Genomic DNA, 16,196 nt, shown 5'->3' with positions numbered 1-16,196 from the left:
AACTTTAAGGTTATGCCATCCTAAGGTGCTACTAAATATAAATGGGAGGTTCTTATCAACGTTCATGAATGAGAAATCATAGATCGAACGGTCGAATAAAAAAAATTGGATCAAATCGGATAAAAAAAAATCAATGAATTCGTTGCACACAAACAATTTTTGAAAAATTTAATTGGGGTGTTTGATAAATAACTTATTGAAAAATCTTTTTAAGGTTTTGAAAAGCTCTTTTTGAAACTAGCTTATTGAATATTTTATTTTATTAGATTATTACATATAGTAAAACAGCTAACAATTGACCACTTTTTACCAAATATTTTTACACAACAAGCTATATACATCATGCTAGTCAAATTAGTTAATATATATAGCTACCGGCTAATTATCAAATAGGGCTCAATAATCATGTTGGGTCCTGATTTCACCATTAAAGAAGAAAGTATGAGTCCTTGACTTGTTGTACTTGAAAATTAAGTTTATCATGTTGCGTTGTTCTCTTTACCTTAAATTATAAATAAATAATAATTCAAATATATTCAAGTGTAATGTGTAAATATAAGGGTGAAAATCAAGAATAATAATCAGAGTAAGTTAAATTTGAATTAGTTTATATGAATTAAACACGAAACACCTATATCTTTCCATCAACAATAATTAAGGGGTTAGTTATGAATCTTATCATCTACCATTTCGTTAGCATTGCATAAGGCAAATTACATCATTTTGTTACATGATAACTACAAGTCTACAACTAACTAAAGGTATATCGTGAAATTGTGATGTTATCATTTGGGTATATAGTTTGTGAAGTTCTTACAGTTTGTTCACAATTTAATAAAATCAATATTAGGATCAATATTATTCTTAGCTAGTCTGGAACACTGACTCTCGTAGGCCATTCTACTATGGCCCATTTTCACTGTCTCAAACTTTTTGATCTTCTAAAATTTTTTGTTAAGAGCTAATTAAGTATAATTACCACTATATGTTAATACGTTACTATAATAATTAAAAGATAATTAAAGGAGACAAACATCAAACAGTGTAAACAGTTGAATGCACAATTTCAAGATGAAATGTTAAGCTAGTATTCCATTAATGAATATTGTGTGGCACAATAAAATTAAGGATTAAATTGACCCCCAATGGTGTTGGCATACATAATAAAAATGTTCTAACGTGAAAGGGAAAAATGTTCTAACTTCTAATCAAATAGATATACATCGATCAAGAAACAGATTGAAATGGCTTCAAATTTTGAACACCAACAACAAGACCTCGAACCGAAGAAACCACAGCCACAAGGGAAACAATCAAGCAACCATATTTCAAGACTTGCAGCGAAATCCACCGCCAAGAATACTTGCGAGCATTGCCTTGTGCAATGTACATTTCTATAGGGAAATATATTGTGAGTGGCCAAAACGAAAACGCCCCGATTAAGCCAACAATATCATTGAAGAAGGGGAAGATCATTGCAACTATTGTCACTAGTATGACATATGCTGTTCTCCAGACAAATCTGAGGAAGTTAAATGTGTATGAACCATATAGAGGTAGTTTCACGGGGTATTCCGCATTCACGAACTTACTTTCAGGCCATTTCGTGGTGCATTGTGTCTCTACAAAGTCGAAAAGGGGTTGCACAAATACCTGTCCAACAGCATATTGATCACGAGTTAGGCCTTGTTCTGTTCACCATAAACATTGAATACAAACTCGTGTAAGTAATATGACAGTGTATATTAATTACCTGGTAAGCTCCAACAAGATGGACAGCAATGAAGATATTGGCAAGGGCAACGAGCCAATAAGGTTCGAAGAAACCGAAACCAGTTAAGAAATTTCCAGAAGCATCATTCCCAAATGCAGCATAACCCATTACTCCACACAACAAGTAAAAAAATGTGGTGATCAAAATCCCAACTGATATTGATTTCTTCATAACTACGTTCTCAGGAGGGTTTGGCTTTAGTGTGTCCTGTCACAAAAACCACACATTAATTGAACAGGATGACTTGATTTCGATTTTGATGAATACAACTAATTGTTTAGGGAAAAACTAAAAATAGAAACGTAATCGTGGATTATAACTAACCTGTATCTCGATGAGAACCATAGAGAAAGCATAAGCAAAGGCCATGTTTCCCAATGCTGTGAATATATTCCAAATCTTCTGTGCCGCGGTAACATCTACTCCAATTTCTACTCCAGTAAAGGATGTTCTTGCATTGCTTCCACCTACATCAATATGTACAAAGAACTGCTATTAATTTGACAATACAATAAAATTTAAGTACATTTGTCCTGCATTCTAAGAGTTGTACACTAACTATATTTTTGTCATAAACTTCGAGTCATGTACATTTTTAGAGACACAATTTGTGTGTACAATGTTAACTAATCAAGTATGAGTATGCATTAAGAAACAAGCTGCTAACATCATGTAAATTCGAATAAAGGAACAATCTATCATACTTGGCTTATAAAAATAACACATCAATGAGCAATTCTGAGTGTAAGTTACCTGCAACTTTGGCAATGGCAAGACCAATTCCTATGAAAGAATAACCAAATGACATGGCAGCCGCGACAATAGAGAGCCATGAAAGCTTGTGAAAATTGGGAAGTTGGCTCATCAATAGTTGTAAAATTCCAAATATAATGAGAAATTGATTATTATGTGTGTGACATCCTGCTTGATGCCCCATCCTATGGAAACATATAGCTCGTTTCACAGCCCTGAAAATTACAGTAATTAAAAACAAACATTATATTATACATCTTAATTTAAATTAAAATTTTAGCTTAATCTATAAAAAATCCTTACGCCATGCTTATAGATGCGGTGATTGTATAACCTATTGATACTCCAACAAAATTGGAATATTGAGCAATGCCACATAACTTGAATTTTCTTCCACCTATTCATACATGTCAATGTAACATGCATTAGTATCACCCAATATCATACATGTACCTTACGTCAAAGTCTCAAATGGAGTATGAATTTAATTTACGAGTATTTCAATAAAGAGAAATGTGTATGATGTTTTAACTCAATTTCATCAAAAGATCCCGATCAAGGGTGTGTAAAATGTAAATCACATTACGTTAAGTGTTGGATTACATAATAATTAACATCTTGTAATCTTTTTGCTTCATTTGTTAGTCCTTCATTCCGTCCTTACCTAAAACTTCCTGCCTAGAGCCTACCCCTTGGCATATTTCCTAAGAGAATCAAAATACCTATATCCAAACTGTAGTAAAAATTACAGCGCTCAATCTAAACACTATTAATTTTGTCAAATCTTGGGAATTCATGAAAAGAAATATAATTTAACTGAATAATTATAATTTTCAACCTTATCAAAGAAACAATGTTTGTATTATTTTTAGTTAATGGCTCTTAATCGTTTGTCATTCATTTTTAAAAAACGTATCACCATTTTAGATCAACATTACCCACCTCACCATAAGTTCATTTAGAGATCAAATGATCAATATGGTCGTGGTTACTAAAATTAGAATTATAATTATTATTATTTTAAATTAAAATTATTTTCAATGACTTATTGAGGAAATAATTTCAATTATATATTTATTTTCATATATTCCCAAGATTCAACAACAAAAATAATGTTAACCATTTTTATGATAATTCCCATACCATTTTAAAACAAAATGATAACACCCCAACCTCATACCTAGCCAAACACCACCTAATTCTTTTCCATACAAAAAATACATACTTATCTTTTTCATTCACATTGTAAAGGGATGATTAGGCTATTAACCAGAATCAGTTAAACCCTAACATAAACCCCATTACTTTAAAAAAAAAAAAATCCCAACACAACACGATCCATAATACAAATGCGAGAACATAATGCAAATCCTACACTAAATATAATTAACCAAAAAAAATCGACGAATAATAATTTAATTTAATTATATACATAAAAAATCTTCAAAATGCAAGCATAAATTTATACCTAGAATAGACCTTACAGCCTCTCTGTAAGTGTAATGTCTCTTGCCGGTGGTAGGATTTCTGTAACAGTCAGCCTGTAACGCAGATGCAAACCACGTAACAAGTGAAAACACGAGAAGAATAATGGGCCCAGCGATCCAACCCATTTGGGCCACGGCCCATGCTAATGATAGAACTCCACATCCAATGACGGCTGTTATGATATGTGCACTTGCGGTAAGCCATGTACCTTCGTTACACCACGAAAAACACACGCAAAAATAGAGAAGTCAGTAACAATCTAATATATATTTCGTAATTTGATATGCAAACAAGATTGTAACAATGTGACGAATTTGGATCTAAAAGTTGGACGATTTGAGGTGATATACCTGTTCTTTTGGCACGGCCATCATCGTCGACATCAGATGCATAAAGCCTACCTGATTCTAAAGGCGAACTTATGTTCATTTTGGTTTTTGGTATTACGAGTACAAGGAAAGGAGTGAAACTAGGCCAACAAAGGTTTTGTGTTTTTCAGAGTGTGCTTGAGAATTGAGATGAGAATTTTCAGGAATTAGTAGATCTAATGCAGCTATATATATAATTTTGGGATTTTTGGCCTGTTATTCCTTTCTTTTTTTATAAGACCATAAATTTATTTTTGGGAAAAAAAATCATAGGTTACCTGGACTTGATTTTTTAACCTAAAATGAAAAAATGAATATATTTATAAAGAGGAATAGCTAATATGTGAATTTATGAAGGAAAGTTTAATGAAAGGTGGACAAATTGCAATTATGTGGTCATCTAATGGTCGAATCGAAAAAAATATGGTAACCTAAAGTCCAAAAGTCCATCTTGAATTCATAAATTACTTTATTTTTTTGTTAAGTTTCTATGATCTTTTTCAAAATAAAAAAAAGATGACAAATATACTACTGAAAATATTTGAATTTTGACAAATTTTGTTAATTTATCTAATTCATGCATTTGACCAAGGTGATAAATTGTAACAACCAAGGAATCTATAAATGAATATGTAACAATCAAAGAATCATCAGTTATATGGATGTGAATCAAGAGAATATTTCGTTTTACTCTGAATCTAATTGCGGAATACTGCATTATTATTTTTTTCTTTTTTTGAAATTATGTCTTTATTAGGATAATACTGATGTGTAGTAGGACTAGTGTCCAACTGTCCACTCATTCACCATTTTTTTAGCTATATTAATTAGGAATAAAGTATACAAATAAGTTGTAAAAACCGTGTAACCACACAAGTGAATCCATGAAAGACCATCAAAGTTTTTTTTTTGATGCAAATGAGGGCCAAGTCCATTTATTAAAGCAAGGAAATAGATCAAGCTACAAGCCGTGGCCAAGCCACCCCACCAACATCCTTCCTAAGCAAATTATTTATTTCGATCGGAGGAACATCGAAATAAATAATACCCTCTTCTTAGAATGACTCCCATATTGACGAGTCGATCCGCTACTCTATTACCCTCGCGAAAACAATGAAAAATAAAAAAGTTTTTACCAAATGAACTAATTAAACTATGACATTGAGATAACACATGCACTCATTCTCCGCCTAGTATCTGATCATTTTGCAACGCCTATGCAAGCCTTGTTGTCCATTTGAACAATCAGCTTTTTATTTTATGAAAGACCGTCAAAGATAACTAAGGGGGAAAAACTGAAAAACATACAAACTATGAACATTAATTTTATAATTTGTCCATTTTTTAAAAAAAACTTGTTTACAAGCATCTACAAACATATACCTGTACGTATCTATAGACACCTAAAAAAAATTGCATTTGTCATACCTAAATGTTTTTAAAACAAAAAAAATCTAAACATTCCTTTGACAATCTCTTTTATGTACCAGAGTTTCACATATTTAAAATAATTTAAGTAAACTCATCAATTACTTAAATAAGATAAAACATATGTCTGATTCGTTTCAATGAATTTTACTAGTATAAGAGTATATGATTTTCATTAATACATAATTAGAGCATTGTTTATGATCTAGAGCAAGACTAAGCCATATAAATAAATATTATTCCCTCCGTTTCGCATTAGTTGCAACTGTAGGTTTGACTCATAGTTTAAGAAAAATATAGACTAGACTTATAGGCTTATAATATAAAGTATAGTTAGTAAGAGATAAAAATAGTAGTGTGGGTAGGGTTGGTAGGAAAGAGAAATAATAAAATATTTGTGAAAGTGGGGTTAGTGGGAGAAAGAAATTATAAAATAATGGTGGGTCCTTTCCAAATATAGTAGTGTTGCAACTAATATTAAACGGCCGAAAATGAAAAGTGTTGCAACTAATGCGAAACGGAAGGAGTATAGACTATGGAGTAATAACTTTAGACAATTAACAAATTTAAACCAACCAAATTTCACCAAAAAAATTTCAAAGTTACAAAAAATCGTCTAATATCTTTGCTGAGATAGTTGTTTATTAACCGTTCAAGATAATGGATCTAAATTGGGTGAAGGAGATTGGAAGTTCACCCCATGTCTTGAAGTGCAGATAGCATTGTACAGTACGATACTTGCATATGTTTAAGTCGAAAAGTTTTGAAGATTATTGCTTGATAAAATCGAAAAGTTTGAAGACTATCGCTTGATTAAACCTGATCATAAAATAGGAAGTAATACGTACTTTGTATATGTTATTGTTACATCTATGGTCTCGGTCTTTGGCACCATCATGGTCTATTTTTCTCCCAAAATGGAAGGCATTTAGCTTTACAAAGTAGCATTATGATCTTTGCCACGAACTCTAAGCTTACATAAGAAGTTGGAATTTACATTGTTGGTTGATCATTTTTAAGAAGAGCAAAAACTGATCATTAAACTTACAAGCCAGTGCAACGACTTAAAATGTTAAGAATGCAATTATGCAAACAGGGGCTTCAAACTCTAAAAAAATATTGGCCAAGCCCATCCTCTTTGGCAGAAAAGTATCCCCTTTCGTAAAGCTTGACTGAGAAAGACATTCACGCACCTGCAGGCTGCATGATCAGATGGTCTCGTGCATCCAGCCAAAACTGGCTCTTGACAAAGACTATTATTTTTGATAGCCAACCGCGTATATTCTTTATTTTCCAAAGGTCAGAAGCATGTTTAAATGCCAGAGTGAGACTTTTAAAGGATTAGAAAGGCTGCAGAGCACTCAAGTTACAGGCTGGGCTCTAGTCCATGAAGGTTGATCATCATCATCAAATCCGTTTATATGACGGCTGCGACCTTCTTGTAAGTATAACACACAAGACCATACCCCACGGATAAGTAAAATGCTCACAAACACTACACTTCCGAGAGTACAAATGACCTGCATTTTGAAGTGAAAGGAAACGAATTAGATAAGTTGAGGTAACAACAATACCTCTATAATCAACACATGACAGCAGAAAAATAAAACAGCATGCACCCATGAGACTGATGAGAGCAAGCCTGAAGAGCATATCATGTATAAAGCACAACAAAGTCAATTAAAACAAATCTCAATTTTCTTTACTACGCCCACCATTGGTGACTGAATAGTCTACTTATCAAGCATAGAATTCTTATAAAATAAAACAACTCAGTTGGACCAAAATATGCACAAAGATGGTAGATTCATGTCTCAGGCAGAACATGCATACAAAACTGTGACATAATTCCAAATGGAAAACTCAACTTTACTCCGTTTGGTCTATGAAGGAAACAACTCAATCAAGGAGAGGTGTATCAAATGTAACAAGTGAACTTATGTAAATTGTATCAACTAATCTTTACACAATTGACAAATATAAGTGTTTCAGCTTAGCCTTATGAATCTATGCATTAGACAATTAGAGCTTTTCTAAATGTAAAATGAATTTCACAATTTTGCTAACAGATCAACATAGGAATCATCACATGCACTTGATCATAACAGCCAGAATTGACTAGATAGGGGGAATAGTAAACACTTGCACCTTTCACAAGACCCAATCACGTTTCTAATTTTAGTCGAGTTAAGGATGTTAGGGTTCTAATTAGTTCAAAGTTTTGCTAGTATGTTATCAGGAGCATCTGGTTGGATTATTCATCTGATGAAACAGCCTGTAATAGCACCTCCCATATAAAACACAAGTTGACAGTTTTTATGTAATTTCACATAGATGCCTGAAGGCTGAAGCATTTCGTTATTTTTTTTAATGCAAGTATTGCAGTTAAGAGATCATCTAACAGACTAACACTTCCTTCCCTCATTTGTAATATCTAGTTTTAACATAACTAATCGATCCATTTTATTACAACCCGCACATTACATATCTAATCATGCAGTTAATAGTTGTATAAAAGATTCCCGTATCATCATAATGATGAAAAAAAACCATCGAACAATCGTCCTCTAAGTCTCTAACTATCAACTCTGGTTCACAAGTTAGAGATATATCAACAGCCACCATAGAGTACAACAGCAATGATATGACAAACAATATAAGTAATACTTCATATAATGTATTTCTAATTTGTGCAATTGATCCATTACCTCAAGAAAAGCCTTCAACACCCACAAAAATGATAAAATTATCAGTCCATTGACAGCAAATCCCACCTATTAAACAACAAAAGTAACACTTAGAACAACATAAACCCCTGAATAACCTAAATTATGATCATTAATCAATGAAAAAACATATGCTACTATAATCATACTATTCAAACCAAAACAATCATAATTGTTAATATCATACCATTGTACCAATGTAAGTATTCATCAATTGCGAAAATTATACCAACAAAAATCAAGTGTAAAATTCAGGATTATTCAAAGCAACTACATTTTTTTGATCAATTGATTGATAATGTAAGAACCAAACTTCAAAAGAGAAATCAACAAGAAAAACACGAACCAATTTGGTGGAGATAGCAACAGGAAGAACTGATCGAACAGCTTTACGAGCTCGTTTAGAGACTTTTCTGAAGATATTTTCAACAAACCTAATCAATAAATCTAAGCTTCGATCTTCTTCTTCGTCTTCTTCATCTTCTTCATCGTCGTCTTCGTCCTCGTATCCATCAAAATCGAATCGGCTCCATTTTCGGCTACTATTTATCAAATCATCATTCTGCAAATTCGCAATATATTAATCAAAAATTCATGAAATCATATGTTAATTGAGGATATATTAATCCTTAATCAAAGATAAAATTGATCAGAAATTGAAAGAGAAAAACCTGAGAGGAACTTCGGCGAGAAGCTTGAAGAGTGGGAAAGGTTCGGAGGAGATGGAGTTGATGAGGAGGAGAGAGAAAATGCTGATGTTGATGTTGAAGATGATGATGAAAAGGAGATCGGAGGAACGAAAGGGAGGAGAGAGAAATGGAGGATGCCGCCATTGATGAACTTACTCTCCTGCTTTTGGTTCCGTGATTAGCTCCTTCATTGCATACGAATTACGGAGTACTTTACAAGTTTACAGTATAGTACTCTGTATGGAATAGCAAGTGGGTGGATTTGTTTAGAGGAAAATTTGAGACTTTTTCTTCGTGGATACTCGTATGAGACTAAAGATGACACTGGACCGGGCTTGCCCTTACGATGAAAGCAAAGCAGGGCTGCGAGATGAGCATTCCACACACACGATATGTGTGCTAGGCCAAGGGCCGAGCTTGGACTACAAAAGAAATAACATGATAAAGCAACTAAACATGTTATATTTAGCTTAGATAGTTATAGGTCCTTATCAAATAAGAAAATGTTACAAAAATTATAAAACGGATGTAAAAGAAAAGTGTTGCGATTATTGCGAAGCGGAGAGTGTAATTGACATGAGTCACGTGACATAACAAGTACGAAGTATGTTCATTCATGGACTAGGTGTTGCCAAGCCTAAAGCACGCGGTTCCAACATACCCCATAAGGCCATAATCATCTTTATATGAGTCTATGGGAGAATAAAAAAGATATGCAAATCTAATCTAATCATATCATATATCACTAATAATTAAAGTCGGTCTCGCAGTGAGGCCACGAGACAGCGACACTTGGCATTTCAGTTTTTCGCCAAGTGTCGCGTCACGTGGGTGATAAATATGTATATTGTGACACATATGATGCTAAGTAAGCGCTTTTTGAATAGATTTTTTAAGATAAAATTGTTGCACAGAGTTTTATTATCGATAAAATTCTAATATTTCATATATACAAAATTAATCATAACTTTTAATAAATATCCTATAACTCAACTCTATCATCAAATTCGTTTTAAAAAGTTCTTTAAAATAAGATCCATTAATACTGTTTTTAATCCCAACTTTTACCAATTTAGTTTCATTAATCCCAACTTTGGATTATTCCTTAATAATCTCAACTTTAAGGTGGCCTATCATTCTTCAATCCCAAAAACCAGTTACCGGTTGAATGGGTTAATTTTTTTTTTTTGTTAAAGTGACACGTGTCACAAATTAATTGGTTAAAAATATAAAAAAAAAATTAAAAAAAAATCCACCCAGCCCAACCACCTCCACGGCCACGCAGCCCCACCAGCCCAACCCCCTGCCTGGCCCCCAGCCGGAGCGTCGTGCCAACCACCCTCCCCCTCCCCCTAAACCAACGACTCCCCTCCCCCTCACCCTGAAACCACCAACCACCCCCGAAACCTCTATGCAAACGTCAATAAACCCCCCCTTTCGAAAACTTCCAACCACCACTCCGGTTACCTCGAAACCCTAGCGGCTAAGGTTTTCGACGGTGAGGAAGTGGCTGTTGGGGGTTTTCGGGAGTGGGGGAGGGGTTTCGAGGGTGTTTCGAATGGTTAGAGAGGATTAAACGGAGTTTTGATTGTGGTTGGCGGAAAATCGAATCGGAAAAGGAGGGGATTGGGGGTGGAGGTGGAGGTGGGTCGCAGCACCGACACAGGGGGATTAGGGGGAAAGCGGCGCAACATTGGGACAGGGGAAGGGAGGGGTCGGTGCGGACAGCTGGCGGCAGGTGGTGGTGGGGGTTGGGGTTACGGTGGTCAGGTAGGGGTTATGGTGGGGTTTTTTTTCTAGTTTTTTTTTTTATTTTATTTTTAGACCAATCCAAAGGAAATTTTTTTGTTTTTTAAAAAAGAAATTTGGTTCAGTAAAAAAAAATTTAAAAAATGGACCACTCACGTGGCGACACGTGTCCAACAACCTACAATAGAAGGTTGTTGACTTTTGTTGACCGGTTTGGGTATAAAGAATGATAACCCACCTTAAAGTTGGGATTATTGAGGAATAATCCAAAGTTGGGATTAATAAAATAAATTGGTCAAAGTTGGGATTAAAAAACCAGTATTAATCCTATATTTAATCACAAACTTTTATACATAGCTAGCCAAACTATGTCACCAACTATTACAAGATCATATTTACTTCATCAGTGCTATAGGAGTTACTTAGTCAGTGTTATAGTGGTTAATCAATCAGTGTTATAGATAGGGGTTATTTAGTCAATGTTAGAGGTTACTCAGTTAGTATTACAAGGGTCACTCGATCAGTTTTATAGGGGTTACTTTGTCCGGACAGATGGTGTGGTTAGTCACATACAAAATGCATTGTTATTCAATTTATTTTAAAAAAATATTAGAGAATCAGTAAAATAAGTTTTAATCGATAAAAATAATTTTACTTTGGTAAAAATACTTTTACTTCAGTAAAAATAATTTCAAGTCAATAATAACATAGATATCTATTTACAAACAAAACTATACAAAGTACACTCCATCTGATATCGTATGTCCAAATATCCTATATTATTAGAACGAATTATTTGACCGTATTTAACATTCAAGTTAAAATGTTATCTTAAAATTTTATCAACCATCTGGGCATCGCCCGTAAATAATCGAATTTTGGATAGATTTTTGAAGATAAAAATGTTGTATAGAGTTTTATTATCGATACACTACTAATATTTCATATATACAAAATTAATCGTAACTTTCAATAAAAATCTAATAACTCGGTTCTATTTCCATCATAAAATTCATTTTAAAAGGTTCTTTAAAATAAGATCCATTTATAATATATTTAAAATAATAGAGAATTAGCAAAAATAAGTTTTAATCGTTAAAAATACTTTCAGTTTAGTAAAAATAATTTAAGTATGATATTGCATGTCTAAATATCCTGCGTTATCAAAACTAATTATATGACCGTATTTAACATCAAGCCAAAAGGTTTATCCTAAAATTCAATAAACAACCCGGGCATCACCCGGGACACAAAACTAGTATATATATATTATATATAAAGGGGAGTTTTTCCCGAGTTTTAAGAGCGCCACGTAGGATTTTAATTTTCAAAAAATTATTAGAGTGCCGCGTAGGATTACTATTTTTAATATGGTACAATAGAATTATGCCACGTAAGATAAGTTTTTTTAAAGCGCTACGTAGGATTATAATAAAAAATAAAAAAATTATTATTTATCATTTTTTCGGCTAAAAGATCAAGTATATTAACAAAATTTATCATATGTAATAATAAATTTATCACTACTTTTAATTCAGTATTTTTTCAATCCTATATAAACTCATCTAATATCCCACACAAATAAACGTAAAACGTGATATTCTTGACCGCGATGAACGGTGATCAGATGTTAATTTTGTAAGGGGGCGGATTTAATTATGCAACTTATCAACTGACACGATCAACGATTGATTTACAAAGGATGATGGAAGCCTAAAAGATCATATGTTTCACCGTAGACACAATTTGAAAATAAGTTGGTTAAACAAATATATATAGCTTTAAATTTTATTTTATTTCTATTTTTATTCAAGAATTGGCTTGTTTTGTTGTTTAAACAAAAAATTTACAAAATATACCGTGTTTATATATGTGTGAACCTTAATTGTATAAGATTTAAAAAATAGTAATATTATGTATTAATATTTTTGTTATTACGATTGAATATTAAATGTTAACTCTAACTATTAATAGAGACCCGTGCATCGCACGGGATTAAATCTAGTTACCAATTTATAGTAGAAAAAAAAAATGTGTTTAGTAAAAGTTGTATGAGAGTTAAGAAGTATATTCATATTAGTACACAGATGCTTTACGTTATATAAAAAATAATACGAGTATTTAGCTTCCATAACATTGCAAGATACTCCATATGGTGTTTAGTTTTTGTAAGGCTAATCATTACTCAGATTGATCCGTAGAACTACTGACTACAAGCCTAAAACATGACCACATAGTACATGTACAATGTAGTGAATGTGCACTAAATCATACCATAAGATGTCACAGAAATATACGAGAACAAATTTAACTGTAAACAAATGCAGAGGTTAAGAATCTACTTTGTTTGACAAAAGAACCTACGCGTAATCAAGTAGCATGTTTACAAGTTTGCTTGATACTCTCCAATTCTCCATATCTGTGATTTTGGACTTCAAATATGATAAATTAGCTACTAGTTATACTCGATTAGTGGCTGACTTTCAGATTTAAGCTACTTCTATAATTATTTCAAGCAAATTGTATCATAGAACAAGTCATAACATTCAACCAGAGCTTAAGAACAAAAACTACCCTGCTAAACGGTAAAATACAAATCTGAGCAGACAGGGAACTGAAAGTTAAACCATAAAATTTTCGCACTACTATAAAAACACCATGAAAACTAGGAGTACCCTATGCAAACTAACGAACTTCTAGTAAGCCACCAGTAAATGACTGAAATTCCACCTTATCAATTCAGCTCCAATCCAGCTTAAAGACAAAACCCTCCCAGGTCATAATTCCGCCTGAATGTCCTGCGCCCTGGATGTTGAGGTAGACCAAAAGTTGGCAGATGATCATAATCTCCACCTATTATGAAAGGAGAGCCGAGGAGATTTGGATCCCTTCGACCTGGAAATAAAGGCCTAAAATGGGGAGGCTCTCGGAACTGCAATGGTCTACAAATTTTCTTTCTCCTTTTCCTAATCTCCCAAACAGAAGAAAACTTTGCCTTCCATTGACGTTCCCTTTGTGATAATGCAGTGTTTCCAAACTCTTCTTCATACTTTAGTTTCCACAGATCATTGTTTGAAGCAACAAATCGCAATTCTGAACAAACACATTCCACTTTGGCAACATCTACTGCAGGAAGGGACTCCAAGATCTTAAGTTTAAGCTCCGTGGGAAGGCGCATGAAGCAAGGTGGAGGGACTACACCCACTCGTTCACAAAGGTCGATTAGAAGAGGATATGAAAGGCCATCCTTGACAATCTTCCAGAACTCAAAAATCTCTTGATTTGGGGATAACTTCTTGGAGTCATCCATCTCATCATGAGAACGACTATCATCACCCCTTTTCCAGATAAAACTCAAAGCCGGGAGGAACCGTGGTTCATCCAAGCACACTCGATGGACCCCAAATCCTTTCTTTGGCAAAGAACCATATATATTCACAAACTTTCCCATACTTTGGAAATTCAAAACAACAGTCTCAACAACCTCAGACGTTGAAACCTCAGGTAGAGTATAATGCAAAGTCATACCAAAAGCTAAAGAGGGCCAAACATCAGCCAGATGAAATCCCTCAACTTTCCTGTGCGAAACCGAGTCATATGCCACAAATCCAGACTCCAATAGAACAGCATGAACAGCAATCACCAAGAGCTTATGATCACCATTAGCAGCAGCATCTCCTACCTCCTTCACATATACTTTCTTCAAAAAACTTGGGACAGAAAACCTATAATTTCCATCTGATTCAGATTCATCATCAACCTCCATTCCATCAATCTCCTCAACTAAGTCAATTGAATTTTCCACATTAGGATCATTCAAATTTGATGAACCTTCCAACTGGGCATCCACAATTTCTCGAGTTCGAGCGCTCGAACCAATTAATTCATCAACTTTAGAGAATTCAATCATCTGGGTATTTTCTAAATTTCCAGTATCATTAGGGTTAGTCAAATTCGAGGTTCCTTCCACCTGGGCATCATTCAAATCCCTAAATTCAACGCTAGGAACGTCCAATTCATCCAATTTACCAGAATCTACTTTCTGGGTATTCACCAATTCATTAAATTCCTCAATATTAACTCTAGTTTCCCGGGAATTTCCTGATGAATTAGGGATTTGAGATGAAAATGCAAAAGGGTTTGTGGAATAATAAATAAGATCACCTGAAGTAACGCCGAGAGACTGAATAGAATCTTCTGGAGAAGATCCGCAAAGCTCCTCCTTCCTGTTGAGGGATAAGAGCAGATTCTGGTGTTGCAGAGCAGAGGATGAAGAAGGGAAAAGTTGGAGGAAGAAGAATTCTTTGAGTTGTTGAAGATTGAAAGTATTGGGAACTTCAATTTTATGAGTTTCTTTGGATTCAAATGATCTTAGCCTTAGTTTCATGGTTGGTTTTGAGAAACACAGTAGAAAAAAAAAAAAAAAAAAATTTGTTTGATCAGGATTTGTGTTTGGGAGATATGAGAGCACAGCCGCAGGCAGGAATCAAAACTTATCCATAAATGGACAATTTCCCTAAAAATTGCAAATTAATTCCCTATTTGTGTTGATTTGAAGCTTTATTAATTATATATATATATTTTTAATTATGGTTTAGCAAAGAACTGCTGACGGTGATAACAGTTCTATACATTTAAACGACAAACACCATTAGCAATTCTTACAATTAAAATGATAACCTCTAAAAACAAAAGGGCATAATTAAAAGAACCACTAACGGTGATAGCGGTTGTATACATTAAAACCGCAAACACCATTAGTGGTTCATATAGTTAAAATAATAACCTGTAACAATAACCGCTAATGGTGTTTGCGGTTTTAATGTATAAAAGCGTTATCACCGTTAGCGGTCCTTTGTTGAACCAGAATTTTAAAAAAATAATAACAAAGCTTCCACCAATACTACGTGGACACTATGGTGGGAATAAGTTTTTAAACCGACGCAAATACGGAATTAATTTACATTTAAGCAATTTTTATGGAAATCGTTCATTTTATAAATTACGAATAGAATTTTATATTTTTATTTTTTAAAAATAAGTACAAATAGAAATTTTAATGACCTTGCTAACAAACGCCCCCGAGGCGGTAGATAATCATCTAAAACAATTTCCAAATAATTATTAATTTAGAATTGCATGTCAAAATCACACGTTGATCGGTGTAATTAATGTTCATTTTAAATCATTATTTCTACTTTTAGCTATTTTATTTGGGGCG

At 33.6% G+C, this 16,196-nt stretch overlaps 2 protein-coding genes across 2 annotated transcripts; both read right to left on the bottom strand.

Annotated features, from left to right (window-relative positions):
• Positions 1-1,103: 1,103 nt before the first annotated feature.
• On the bottom strand, positions 1,104-8,504 carry LOC110739995 (amino acid permease 6-like). Its single transcript, XM_021920478.1, has 8 exons — positions 8,052-8,504; positions 4,366-4,395; positions 3,996-4,223; positions 2,831-2,924; positions 2,528-2,742; positions 2,099-2,241; positions 1,754-1,981; positions 1,104-1,653 (listed from the first exon to the last, which is right to left on the bottom strand). The coding sequence occupies exons 1-8, from the start codon at positions 8,071-8,073 to the stop codon at positions 1,228-1,230; spliced, it is 1,386 nt and encodes a 461-aa protein (XP_021776170.1). The 5' UTR covers positions 8,074-8,504; the 3' UTR covers positions 1,104-1,227.
• A 4,948-nt stretch (positions 8,505-13,452) lies between these two features.
• On the bottom strand, positions 13,453-15,505 carry LOC110739994 (putative F-box protein At1g23770). The gene has a single exon (XM_021920477.1). It carries the CDS (start codon positions 15,360-15,362, stop codon positions 13,731-13,733), a length of 1,632 nt encoding a protein of 543 aa, XP_021776169.1. The 5' UTR covers positions 15,363-15,505; the 3' UTR covers positions 13,453-13,730.
• Between the last annotated feature and the right edge of the window lie 691 nt (positions 15,506-16,196).

Source organism: Chenopodium quinoa, unplaced genomic scaffold (assembly GCF_001683475.1).
Source record: "Chenopodium quinoa cultivar QQ74 unplaced genomic scaffold, ASM168347v1, whole genome shotgun sequence".
Taxonomy (NCBI): Eukaryota; Viridiplantae; Streptophyta; class Magnoliopsida; order Caryophyllales; family Amaranthaceae; genus Chenopodium; species Chenopodium quinoa.
Note: the sequence above shows the minus strand (reverse complement) of the source record. Positions and strands in the feature narration are given on the sequence as shown.

Bases quoted from the DNA above. Each gene is read 5' to 3' on its own strand.
- LOC110739995 (XM_021920478.1), bottom strand. From the start codon at position 8,073: ATGAATAATCCAACCAGATGCT. The intron at 2,242-2,527 runs GTAACTTACACT...ATATTGATGTAG, and splicing joins TGCCATTGCCAAAGTTGCAG to GTGGAAGCAATGCAAGAACA. The intron at 1,982-2,098 runs GTTAGTTATAAT...TTTTTGTGACAG, and splicing joins TGGTTCTCATCGAGATACAG to GACACACTAAAGCCAAACCC.
- LOC110739994 (XM_021920477.1), bottom strand. From the start codon at position 15,362: ATGAAACTAAGGCTAAGATCATTTGAATCCAAAGAAACTCATAAAATT.